This window comes from Rattus norvegicus, chromosome 2, assembly GCF_021556685.1.
Source record: "Rattus norvegicus strain SHRSP/BbbUtx chromosome 2, alternate assembly SHRSP_T2T, whole genome shotgun sequence".
In the NCBI taxonomy this organism is placed as follows: domain Eukaryota; kingdom Metazoa; phylum Chordata; class Mammalia; order Rodentia; family Muridae; genus Rattus; species Rattus norvegicus.
The window spans coordinates 192649315-192662029 of record NC_141535.1 but is presented as its reverse complement, the minus strand read 5'-3'; the positions used below and the strand labels follow the sequence as shown (position 1 = coordinate 192662029).

Genomic DNA, 12715 nt, shown 5'->3' with positions numbered 1-12715 from the left:
CCTATGAGACCCTATCTCAAAAAGGAAGGAAAAAGTACTTCTTACAAAAAGCATCTACTCCATTGAGTTGGGAGCCCAAACTAGCGGTAAGCAATCCTTGTTTCACTAATTCTTTAAGTTGAAATAAGATTATCAGTTGACCTTCCTTACATCTCAAATGAAATCATACCATTGAGTTATCTGGTCCCCTTGGCTGACGAAGAACCATTAGACGTGGAGCACTGGCATCATCCAGGGTGATGTTCTTTAAGCGATTAACCAACCGATCAGGTCGAGGAGCTGCAACAGCTTTGGGGCCTTCACTGTAAGAGTGAAAGTGAGAAGAACCAACAATTGCCGGGAAGAAGGCAAGCAGTTGTAGGTTCCCTACCCTAATGACTCACTCTTAATGAGGGGGACTCTTGACTAGCTAGCAAGACAAGACAGACAGGTTTATATCTACTTCCCAGCTCAGAGTTTAACTGGATAGAAGTTTTAAAGAATCCTAGACTTGTCTGTCCATAAAGAGACTAATTCCACAGATACACAAAACAAGGTAACAGATGTTTAAAAAAATCCTTGGAAAAAAAGCCAAATATGAAGAAATAGGACTAGATTCCTATCTTTTAAGAGAACAATGTTGAAATTAAAAACCTAATAGCATAAGTCAGAATGACTAAGGTATAAAAATTAGACATTTTATTAGCACAAAGTATAGAAGAGAATTGACAATAAGAGGCAATAAGCTAAACTTCTTAATAGCAAGGATCATATAACCATTTATTTTTTAAGATATAGCACACACAGTGCTAACATTACCCAAGTGTTTCTCAGGTCAGGTTTATGAGACTCAAAGTCAGACAATAAATACTAGAGGTAGAAAATAGATAAGGTGGGCACATGGCAGCAAGCTTAAAGTAAGGCATGGATATAAAACAAAGCAATGACTAGCAGAAAAAGATAAAATTAAATAGAGCTAGAAGTGTAAAATAGTGGGGTTGGGGATTTAGCTCAGCGGTAGAGCGCTTGCCTAGCGAGCGCAAGGCCCTGGGTTCGGTCCCCAGCTCCGGAAAAAAGAAAAAAAGAAAGAAAGAAAGAAAGAAGTGTAAAATAGTTCCTATTAAACCTAATCAGACGAGAGTGGAAAAGAAAGCACAAAATACATAAATAAGGGAATGAACTCAGAGCAGTTATTACCAACCATAATAAACAAATATAAACTCACCAGACTCGCCAAACATTACAGGCGCTACATTTCCCAGTGCGCTGATTAAGGATCACTGAGAATTCCACCTCATCTCCTGCCTGTAGCTCAATGCCATCCTGAACTTCCTTCACATGGAAAAAGAGCTTCTTGCTATCTCCTACTTCATAGTTAATAAAGCCAAACTGGAAAAAGAAAACACACACACACAAAATTTACAATGGAGAAGACATACCACAGAAAGGAAGAGCATTTCATTTTGAAGGATAATGCTAATCCTAATTAGAAAGGACTTATAAAAACATGGTATTACTGGGGCTGGAGAGATGGCTCAGAGGTTAAGAGCACCGACTGCTCTTCCAGAGGTCCTGAGTTCAATTCCCAGCAACCACATGGTGGCTCACAACCATCTGTAATGGAATCTGGTGCCCTCTTCTGGTCTGAAGACAGCTACAGTGTACTTACATACAATAAATGAGTAAATCTTAAAACAAACAAACAAACATGGTATTACTAATGATGAGCTAAGTCAGCCATTGTTTATGATGGAAATGAATTCATCAGCAAAGTCACACTCTAAAACAAGTGCCATTCATTCTAGGCATGACTAAGAGACAATTCCCCCAAGTAACAGTAATTATTATTAATCACACTTATTTTCTCCTGGCTAATGTTGTCACTTTATCCCTTGTATTTGTCCCAGATCAATTTGTCCCAGTCTAAAAAACTGTAAGTCAAGCATGGGAGTTTAAATCCCAGTACTCAAGAAGGTGAGTTGCAGGTCAGCCAAAACAACATAGAGAAATCATGTCTTTAAAATAACAAACAAATATTGGCTGATGACTTTCCCTTGCCAACTATCAGAACAGAATGCAGATCCAGAGGCATACCTGATCTTTCACACACTCCACAGTAGCCCTACGAAGGGGTGTGATGTTGTAGGCCATAGTTTGTGCATTTTGGCCAAGTACACACAACTGGAACTTAACACTCTCCCCTTTCTGTAGGCAATCCCCTTTGTTGGCCATCCCAACTATGCCAAAAGGATACACTTCACCTTTCATATCCCCTGTAAACAAAATGGTACAAAATCTAAATATACATATTACAAACACATTGTTACCTTACTAAACATAAAAGTTTTGCCTTTACGTTGAAGATTAACATGGAAACAAAGCACAAAACACAGACCCCAAATACTAACTTCTAAAATGCATTATGAATACTCCCCCACCCCCAAAAACTAGGTGGCAATCTGGCAAGACTCAGGCAAACAGATGCAGATAAAAAGAGTCTGTTATGATTCAGACTCCTTAAGAGTTCAGGGCTATAAAACAGTCTCTCATCTCATGGCTCTAACCCTACTCTCCACTGTAACAGTAAAAAGTGAACCAGAGACTAACACAAGAAACAGATAGTAAGTGACTTGCTCACTGACTCAGAATTCAGACAGAGCCAATGAATCAACAAGCTTCAGAGGTGGAAATGTTTTTAAACTACTTCATGATCAGAGGTAACTTAAAAAAAAAAAAATCAGCACCTAAAACATGCAGGGCCCAAATATCTGAATAATTCATAGTTTTCACAGACTCCTCTGAACCTAAAGGTACTACTATCTTTTTAAAGATGAAGAAACTGAACTAATATAATCTGTCTAAGATTGTACAGCCAGTAAGAGGTATCCAGACACACTGAGATATAACTGTATCCCCAAATAAAAAGAAGTGCATGTAACCAAGCAGGAAAATGAACTGTGTGTCTAACCCAACAATGGCTTTCCTCACTTTGGACTAAGAAGAAGAATAAGTGGATGGATGGGGCAGATGGGTCGTGGTTTCCAAAAGCAATATCAAAAACCATTTCAAAATGGAAGGACAACTAGAAGACCTACGCACCCTGTGTTGTCAAGTGCTCTGCTTATGAGCATATGTGGCTCATAACCTTAATTCCCATCTGGAGGGTTATGAACCAAGGAGAGAGCAACAGTAGCTTTTATGTAAAACAGAATTTCTAAGAACCTCATGTCATAAATCATCAAGGTTCTTTTCTTACTACAAATGAACTGTTCTCCCCTAATCTATATTACAGTCTGACTTACAGATGAGACAAGAATTTTTTATCAGACAAGTTGGAATGTTTCAACTATTCCACCATTAGTTAAGCCGTTATCTTTATTATCCAGCATTCCCTACTATTTCTATTACACTTATTTGATGCATACTTATCAAACGAAGTTGGTCTTTCTGGGTGGTGGCTATTGGGAAAAAAAATAAGTACCAAAACTCTGACTGCTTGAAGATGGGGAGACCATTAGAGAAGTAAATAAATGCAGCGAACCAAGACCTGGAGGACCCCCTAGGTGGTCAGGAACAGCAAGCACACTTCAGGAAAGGAAGTATTCATAAAATTGAATAGTAACTAACAGAAATGAGCACTTTTGATTAACATCTTCAACATTAAACATTCAGCATAATAATCATTTGCTCAGTTTAATCCAGTTTTCAAGGAGTATAAAAATAAAGTCTAAGCACAAGAAGAAAAGGCGTCCCTTTTCAGATTCCTAAGGAGAAACCTGGAAGCACGTGCAATGAGTTGGTCATATATTACAGCCGTGTGAAGGCAGAGCAGACTCCAGTGTGTCAGGGCTGGGCTTACCCTCCTCCACAATCTCAATCATTCCTTGGTATTCAATCTGTGTTGGATCAACGCCTCTCAGAGGACGAATGACTTTACCAGAGTAGATGGTGGGATTTGCTTCCTCAGTGATGCCATTCACTACAAGACAAATGCACACATAATTCTCAATCAGAAATTTAAAGCTCTACCTCATAAGTCAAAGTAAAAACACAATCCCAATGTTCACACAAGGTGAATACTTTTTAGATTTTCAAAGGCTTTTAATTTTTATTTCTTTTATATGTTTGTTATGTGTCCCTGCAATGACTGCAGTATCTAAGATACTGGTTAATAGAAGGCTGTGAGCTGCCTTCAAATTCAAAATGTTATCGCTAAAATGTTACCCAAATCATGAAGGCTTGCTAGGACAGACTTTCATGCCCAGAATTTGGTAGTATCAAGAACATGGATCACTGAGAACAGCGAAGGTATGTATGCTGCTTGCTGATCTGGGTACCCGAGAACAAACGTTATGGAATACCCTATCTACTGTCTTCCAATCAAAGCATAGGATGAACAGGAATCACAATCCATTACCTGAGTGAGTTTTGTTTACTTTCTCAGCACTGACTTTATTGCCTTTGCCTTTGGACAAGCTGTATTCAACCATGTCTCCCAGTTCCAGGCTATCAACATCACCAGAGAACTCACTAAAGGGAAAGGATAATAAAGTGACATTAAAATAAGTCATCACCACTAACATCAATAGTAGCATGTAGCTTTCTCTCCTTCCAACATCCATGGGAGGTCTGTTTATATTCAGACATTGTTTGAAGGTATTGATTCATTAAATCCTTACACAAAACCAAACAAACCAAAAAATATAAATAAAAATCAAAAACCTATTATATTGAGGAACCACTATTTCTAGCTTAAAGGTAAAGAAACCAAGAAACGAAGTTAATTCATTTGATGAAAGTAACAGATTTTAGTGGGAAAACCTAGATCAAAACCAAAATATTTGGTTCTGGCTCAATGAACCCAATTTTATACTATATAATTGTATATATCAAGTCCTATCACTCTAGTACCAATATTTACAATAAAAACTATTCTTTTACTGAAAAAGAAATATAAAAAGGCAGGTAAATACATTCCATGTTTATGGCAGATGACTAACTTCTGTATGCAACTTGCCATAACTACAAATAGAAAACTGGGTCTCAAAAATCGTAACTACCAAAAAGTATTAACTTGTATTAAATCATTTGACACTTTAATACAAAAGAATATGATAGGAACAGTTTGCTGCCCAAGAGGCATTCCTTACCTATAATGGAAAAATATCTCCTTATCATGATTAGCTGTTTCAATAAATCCAAAATTATCTTTCAGAGTTGCCACATAACCCAAGAGCCTTTTGGAATTAGAATTACGACCTAAAAGTCTCACACAAGTTGCAATCTGCTGTCCAGGCCTCTGTTTGTCACTAATACTAAATTCAACCTACAAAACAATGAGGATGACAGTTATTATCATTGTCACTTTCCAAGCTCTGTGCCTTTAAGAACCTGACCCAAAACACCCCCAGACGAAGCTTTTCACTTCAGATCTATTTTATAATTACTTCTGATTGCTTTCTCAATTCATAAATGATTAAGTTTTGTCTGTCAATATACTCTTTGTAGTTTTTTTAAAAGATTTATTAATTTATTATATAAGTACACTGTAGCTGTCTTCAGACACACCAGAAGAGGGTATCAGATCTCTTTACAGATGGTTGTGAGCCACCATGTGGTTGCTGGGAATTGAACTCAGGACCTCTGGAAGAGTAGTCGGGTGCTCTTAACCTCTGAGCCATCTCTCCAGCCCCTCTTTGTAGTTTTAATTTCTCTAAAGGGAGGCTGTCTAAGAAGCAAGCCATGTAAATTTTTTGGTGCAATTTTATACTGGTTTGAGTTTAGTAAGGAGTACTTTTCATTTTCTTGTGGCTATGCTTGACTGTATCTAATGGCTGTGACACCCACCTACCGACTGCTAGAATCAGAGGTGTATCCAACACTCATCTCTAAAAGTAACTCAAACTTAGAACCTACCACCCAGTTATGTTTCAGCTCACAAAACCCTGTTTTCATTATATATTTAATATTTTTATTTCTTAAAGATTTATTTTATTCTATATGAGTGCACTGTAATTGTCTTTAGACACACCAGAAGAGGGCATCAAATCTCATTATAAATGGTTGTGAGCTACCACGTGGTTGCTGGGAATTGAACTTAGGACTTCTGGAAGATCAGTCAGTGTTCTTAATCCTGAGCTATCTTTCCAGCCCCTACATTTAATCTTTCAAGTGAAAAATATGCTTCAGCCAAACTTAGCAAAATTTAAACCATTCTTTAGCAATTACAATCAAGATGACAACCTTTAACCTTTCTTCAAATAAGTAGAACTATCTTGCCTTATCTCCTATTTGAGGAGAAGTAGATCCTTCCACATCCTTGGCTTGAAAAGCAATAGTCAGTTTCACCCCACAGTCATCATAAGCAATAATGCCATCTTCTGCCTCCTAAAGAAAATATAAAACACAATTAAATATCCTTAAGAACACTAACAAATTATAACAAAAAGGGAAGATATATGACTGCAGTACTTAGGGATCTTTAACTCGAAGAAGGGGCAGAGCCACAAAAATTTATTCCAGGATTCTCTAAATAATGCAATACAAAATGCACGAATAAAAGGTACACCTGCCCTCACACAGAGCTGCCTCAATCTACTACCACTGAGCATTTAAGTTTTATTCAGAAAATTAAGCCAAGTATGTCATTTCCAGCCAAGAGAAAATTTTGTGGAGCATGAAGCTTTTTTTTTTTTTTTTCTTTTTTTTTGGAGCTGGGGACCGAACCCAGGGCCTTGCACTTCCTAGGTAAGCGCTCTACCACTGAGCTAAATCCCCAGCCCCGAGCATGAAGCTTTTTAATGATGAAAACTCTTTAATATTCTTAAAGTAGCAGCTGAAAATATCCTTTTACTGTCCCAGAGCACTTCAGTGTTTGGTCACTATTAGCAATGTGTAAGAAATTAACTTGGTTTAAAAACTAGCACAAATCGGGTTGGTCCACTGACAGAGCTTTTGCCTACCAAGTCCAAAGTCCTGGGATCAATCCCCAATTACAGAGAAAAAGAAATACTAGCACAAATCAAAGCACTAGAAAGATTACAATATACAAGTATTTCTACAATAAGAATTAAAATTTTGCACACACAGTTCACATACAACCTGATAGTAAGTGATGTCACTGTACCAGTAACCACATGAATGGCATTATTCTTCTTCCCTTCTACCTCACTGTTACTACTAGTTCATTTGTCATCTACTTAATTCACATTATTTATGATTATTTATACATTAATTTAGTAAGCACTTATGCTTATTACTTATAATTTACCAGACAGGCAATTTTTATTAGTTTAACTATCTCCCTAGTTACACAGAAGTCTGTACAAAACCACAATTGTCCCCAGTAGTAATTTTAAAAGCTTTTTACAATAAGTCTTTTATGTACCTTAAAATTGTCTACTCTGTAGACATAAAATTTTGTTCTCATAAAATTTTGTTCCTCAAGTACATACCCAATGCCATTATCCAACTGAAAATCTTAAAGTATGTACCGAAGTTCATTATTGAGCCTAAGAGAGCAATCATCAATACTCCTTTTCCCTCAACCAAAACCAACGTCACTTTCTTCAAATCAGTTACTGGCTGTTTTCTAAAGTCATCTTCCCTGCCCTCCCTTCCCTCATCTAGACCTCTTTTCTGTCAGAAATGCCCTTTCTATTGCTACATATTAAATGCCAACACCTTAAGACAATCATTCTGAGACCTTCTCAGTTATTTACTTTGCCAGAGTATCCTCTCAAAATTGCTTTATGTGTTTGGAAGGAAGGTTAGTGGGTGTTTAATCTAGGCCTTTATGGCAAACATTCTATTGCTTAGTAACACTCCAATGTCTTTGGTACTCAGAAACCTTTATATTACAGTAATCACTCTGTACAAGTCTCTTAGTGTATTATCTGTAATAGCAGAACTTAGACTTTTGCACATGCAACAGACTTTTTTACAGTAAACGGAAGCAAACATATGTGAAGGCAATGCATCAAATTTGGAAAGCTTTAATCCTGTAAGAATAAGAGCTTTTAATAAGCGATTCTCAAATGAGGCAGGTTTGCCAAGAGTCATTTGGCAATCCCTTGCAAAAAGTCAAAGATGATGAAGCTAAGAAATGTTAGTATTACGCAGATACGTTAAGAACAAAGCTTGTTCCAATACTCCACACGCTGAGAATGACTGAACTCCTGATCTTCCCTCCTCCACCTTACACCATTACCATCATGGCTAATGTGTACAGAATTTTTAAAACAGAGATACTATTTCACTATGTGAACTACAATGCAATTTGCAAGGAAAGATAAAAGACATACAAACCACTGGGATCATCTAACACTTGCCTTGTCTTTGCCTTTATTTGGGCTTGTAGTTTTAGGATTAGAAAAAGTGGCTTCTTTTTCTACGGTGCCCAGAAAACGATGATCTGAATGGGAATGGAATGAAACCGTGCCCTTGGGAAGTTTTTTAATCCTAATAGCATGATTTCTTTGGGCAGAGAGCATATCCTACAAATAAAACAAAAATCAACAAAATTAAAATTACAAAGGAGACAGCAGAACATCAGCCCTCACCACATTCCCCAGCAGCTACTCACAGGGACCACAGTAAACTCCACTTCATCTGCAATGTGGAGCTGGTTCCCATCGAGAATCTCACTGAAGTGGAAGAACATACGAGCATCACGGTCCACACACTTGATGAAGCCAAAACCATCTCTCATGGCAGCAATCACACCCTGAATGAAACCCAAATAACATTTTTTAACTGGTTATGTAGTTGTCAAAAAAAGAAGTTCAGAAACATCAAACTAGTTTCAACACAGAAACAAACAAAAAAAAATTCTAATAAACCTCAAGTTGAATTTGGTCTGCCCACCTATACTCTGAAGCCCAATCCGCCCTCAAAAATAAACTCCAGAAATTAAGAATTTCCAGGTTCTATGCCTTGGCAAATATACATTATAAAGATACAGTGTTATGAAGTGAACTACAAATACTTAAGCTAAATGGCAATATAACATAAGAATTTCAAATATTCACTGATATACTTCATGAATAAATGATAAAAGCAATACTTTACTGCTATCTTACGTGAATTTCGTCACAGGTTGCCTTTAAGATATATAAAAAGTGCACTGGGGGTTGGGGATTTAGCTCAGTCGTAAAGTGCTTGCCTAGCAAGCGCAAGACCCTGGGTTCGGTCCCCAGCTCCGGGGGGGAGGGAAAAAGTGCACTGAATTGTTTCTTCCTTTTATCCTATGAAATGTAGGCTTTGTGAGATCACTTATCCAGAGTATCCAGAACACACAAAGGCTCTCGTGAATCTTTATCCATTTGTCAATTAAATGCACACTGCTTATTTACTGCAGAAATGGACACTAGTAGCTTTGAATATGACCTGAGTATTTTGAAATTTAACTTTTGTCAAACTCCTGATGGTAACTAGGATGTATACTTTTTGCCACAAAGAAAAAAAAGAGACTCTGCATGAGAAACTTAAGAGTTTGGAAAGAGGGTTTTGTTGTTGTTTTTTTTTTTTTTTTTTTTTTTTTTTTTTTTTTTTGTAGAGGACCCACGTGTGATCCCAGCACTCAATGGCAGCTCACAACTATCTGTAACTCTAGTTCCAGGGAATTTGATATTCAATTTTGGCTTCTGTGGGTACCACCAGATACATACACGAAAGCAAAATTCTCACTCTTTTCTTTGTTCTTCAGTTCTCTCCTTGCTTCCCCTCTATCCCTGGTCCCTTCTCTCCCTATTTCTCCCCACTTCCCTCCACGTGCTCATAGCCAGCCTCCTTTCCTCTCCTCTCCTCTTCTCCTCTCATTAAACCTCTGATACACCTAAAACAAATGAAGGAAGAGGAGGAGGGCCAGGGATGTGGCAGCGCACACTTTTAATCCCAGCACTCAAGAGGGAGAAGCAGGCAAACTTTTCGAGTTCAAGGCCCACCTGGACTGTGTTAAGAGTTCCAGGAGAAACCCTGTCTAAACAAACTTACAATAAAAATGTATTTGTTTTTACTGTCAACACTGAGACATGCTACAGATGGTATAATTCCAAATAACACTCAATACCATACCTGAGAAAAGTCAGTCCCCAAATGTTTATAAGATATTTGGGTAGCAAATGAGACAAACACCATTCAGACATATCCTCATTTTAAAAAAGCAAGCTGTTATCATAAAAGAGGTGAGATCAATTTAGTGCTGTTTAACCTACTGTTTACTAAACAGAGGAAATCTTAAGAAAATATACTTCTTGATGTCTTAATTACACTTCACTAGCAATCACCTTATCTGGATTTCTAAATTAAAATTCATTTATATGTATTTCCAAGATATGTAAGAGATAAAAGAGATGCTAAGCCCAAGCTAATTCAAATATATGGGATTCGTAGCTACTTTAATAAAGTGACTTCCCAAAACAGTCATTAGCTTACAAGAAATTTCCTCTAACAACGTGCAGGAGTTGGCCTCTCCATCTCTGTGTACTGGGCTTGAACACAGGCTTGAGAACAAACACCTTTATCCACTAGTCATCAGCCTAAGAAGTTTCCAGGTAACAGTGTAAATCAGAGTCTATCATTCAATCCTAAGTGTTAGATAAAAATTCAGCAATGCTAAACACTTACCATCTCTCTGGCTTCATTAGTGAACTGAAATGTATTTGATAGAACCTCTATGTTGGTTGCTCGTTCTAATTTGTCACGTCGGTCTGTTGAAATATTAAACCTAACATGGTCACCTTCCAGCAGGGTCACTTTGGATTTTGTGTCTTTGTCTCCAAAGGGAAGTTCTTTAGGAATCACAAAGTCAACTTTGATTCGTCCTGGCAATGGGTCATTCTGATGAGAAGGAAAAACGATTTTAGCTGGAGATTTCTCATCCTTTTAGCTCTAAGTCAAACAAGAAGAACACACAGTAAATAGCTTATTTAAAATATAGTGCCCTGAAGGAAAAAAAGTGCTGACAATATTAGCTCAATATAAAAGCTTCATCATTTAAGGCCCCATGACAACCATAAATCAAGCACTCTTGTTAATACTGCACTGTGATACCAAGAAATGTTAAGGAAAAACATTAGCCCTTTGGATCTCACATTTATTCAGCAATGATGCCTCACCTTACCTCCCCACGAATTAACAAATGGTAAGAAAGGGAAACGGGGAAGTAATACAGTAGGATCTTCCCTAATTTTGGGAAAATTTCTTTTGGTCTTAATTGCCCAGTGAAAACCAAATAAGCAAAACCAAACCCATCAACATACCATTCATCAGTTTCTCTTTTCTTTCTGCAGCACTGGGGACCTTTTGCATGCTAGGCCAGTCCTCTGCCATTGAGCCACACCCTCAGCATCTATTCTGCTTTTCTCTAAATACTTATTGAAAGATACTCCCCACTACACACAATTGTACCAATCAAACAGACTGCAGTTTTATTATATCACACCACAATACTGTACTACTGATTGGTCAAAAGAAGACACTGCTGATAAAGACAACTAACCTGGTTTTTACTGGGTACTTTTGGGATAACTTTGGTTACAGTTCCTTCAAAATGTTCAATGCTGATATCTTCAAAAATGACTGTTCCTTGAGGCAATAGTCTGACATCTGTTGCAACTTCTTTACCCTAAATCAAGAGGTTGGAATGGGCAGGGGTCACATAATTTTAAGTGTTTCTTAAATATATAATCCACTATTGATCTTAAAAGGGCAATGATTAAGTTAGTGAAGGACCTATCTTACATTTCTGTCCTTGATTGTGAATTCCACGTCATCTCCAGGCTGCAGGGTTTCTAGATCACCTTTAAATTCACTATAGTGAAAGAATATCTCTTTTACAACATCACCTCTTTCAATAAAGCCAAACGCCTCCTAAAGCAAAAAGCCCCCAAATACAAGATCATTAATTACCAATAAATAGACAAATGCATGATTACAACTTAAAAAATCAGTAAGCTTTATCTTAAAATTATACTATAGGACAAAGAATACAACTTGGTAAAGTCTACCTTACCAAGACTTAATCTCAAGAACTAGCAATTAAGAGGTTTTATGAAACTTATTTTAAAAGTTAATGTTGGGGTTGGGGATTTAGCTCAGTGGTAGAGCGCTTGCCTAGCAAGTGCAAGGCCCTGGGTTCAGTCCCCAGCTCCGAAAAAAAAGAAAAAAAGGAAAAAAAAAAAAACAAGTTAATGAGTAAATAGTCTTAAAGCAAAAGACAGGAGAACCAACCAAGTGGTTTGGGAGTGGTTTGGGTTTGCAGTATAAAGCTTAAAAGCAGTTAAAATCAAACAGCAAACCTAAGCAGTTCAGGTTGATTAACAATTACCTTCATGGCACAAACTACTCCTTGATAGCGAGCTTGTTTCTTTTTCAACAGCATAATGTTACGAGCACTTACAGCACCAGTGCTAGAGAAGAAAGGAAAAATGAAGGTCATAATAAATCCCTTGCGTTGTTAGAAACTATCAAGTCTAAAAACACAAAAGTAGTTTTCTAGGTCTTAAAAATTCTGCCACTATTAAGAACAAATGTAAAGTTTATAATACCTGACCCTCTATGGCTAAAAACTGTTCAAATCCCTCATCTTTCAAACTTAAAATCCATACAATGATTATCTTATTTTTCCCTTCATAAATTTCTGACTTTTTAAATTAAAAAACAAACAAACAAACAAACAAACAAAAAAAAAAACAACCTAAACTTTACTTGCGCACATGCTATGCTATTCTACTTT

The 12715-nt window shown here is 37.1% G+C and overlaps 1 protein-coding gene across 10 annotated transcripts in view; it reads right to left on the bottom strand.

Annotated features, from left to right (window-relative positions):
- Window positions 1-12715, bottom strand: part of Csde1 (cold shock domain containing E1) — a 36699-nt gene that overhangs the window by 1524 nt on the left and 22460 nt on the right. For 6 of the 10 annotated variants that reach the window (NM_054006.3, NM_001415020.1, XM_087614621.1 and 3 more), the window contains 13 exon segments: window positions 170-302; window positions 1205-1368; window positions 2074-2252; window positions 3839-3958; window positions 4397-4509; window positions 5130-5305; window positions 6259-6366; window positions 8310-8474; window positions 8564-8704; window positions 10606-10818; window positions 11480-11605; window positions 11722-11850; window positions 12308-12389. In NM_054006.3, the coding sequence (NP_446458.1) occupies window positions 170-302; window positions 1205-1368; window positions 2074-2252; window positions 3839-3958; window positions 4397-4509; window positions 5130-5305; window positions 6259-6366; window positions 8310-8474; window positions 8564-8704; window positions 10606-10818; window positions 11480-11605; window positions 11722-11850; window positions 12308-12389 (1849 nt within the window). 10 annotated transcript variants of the gene reach the window in all.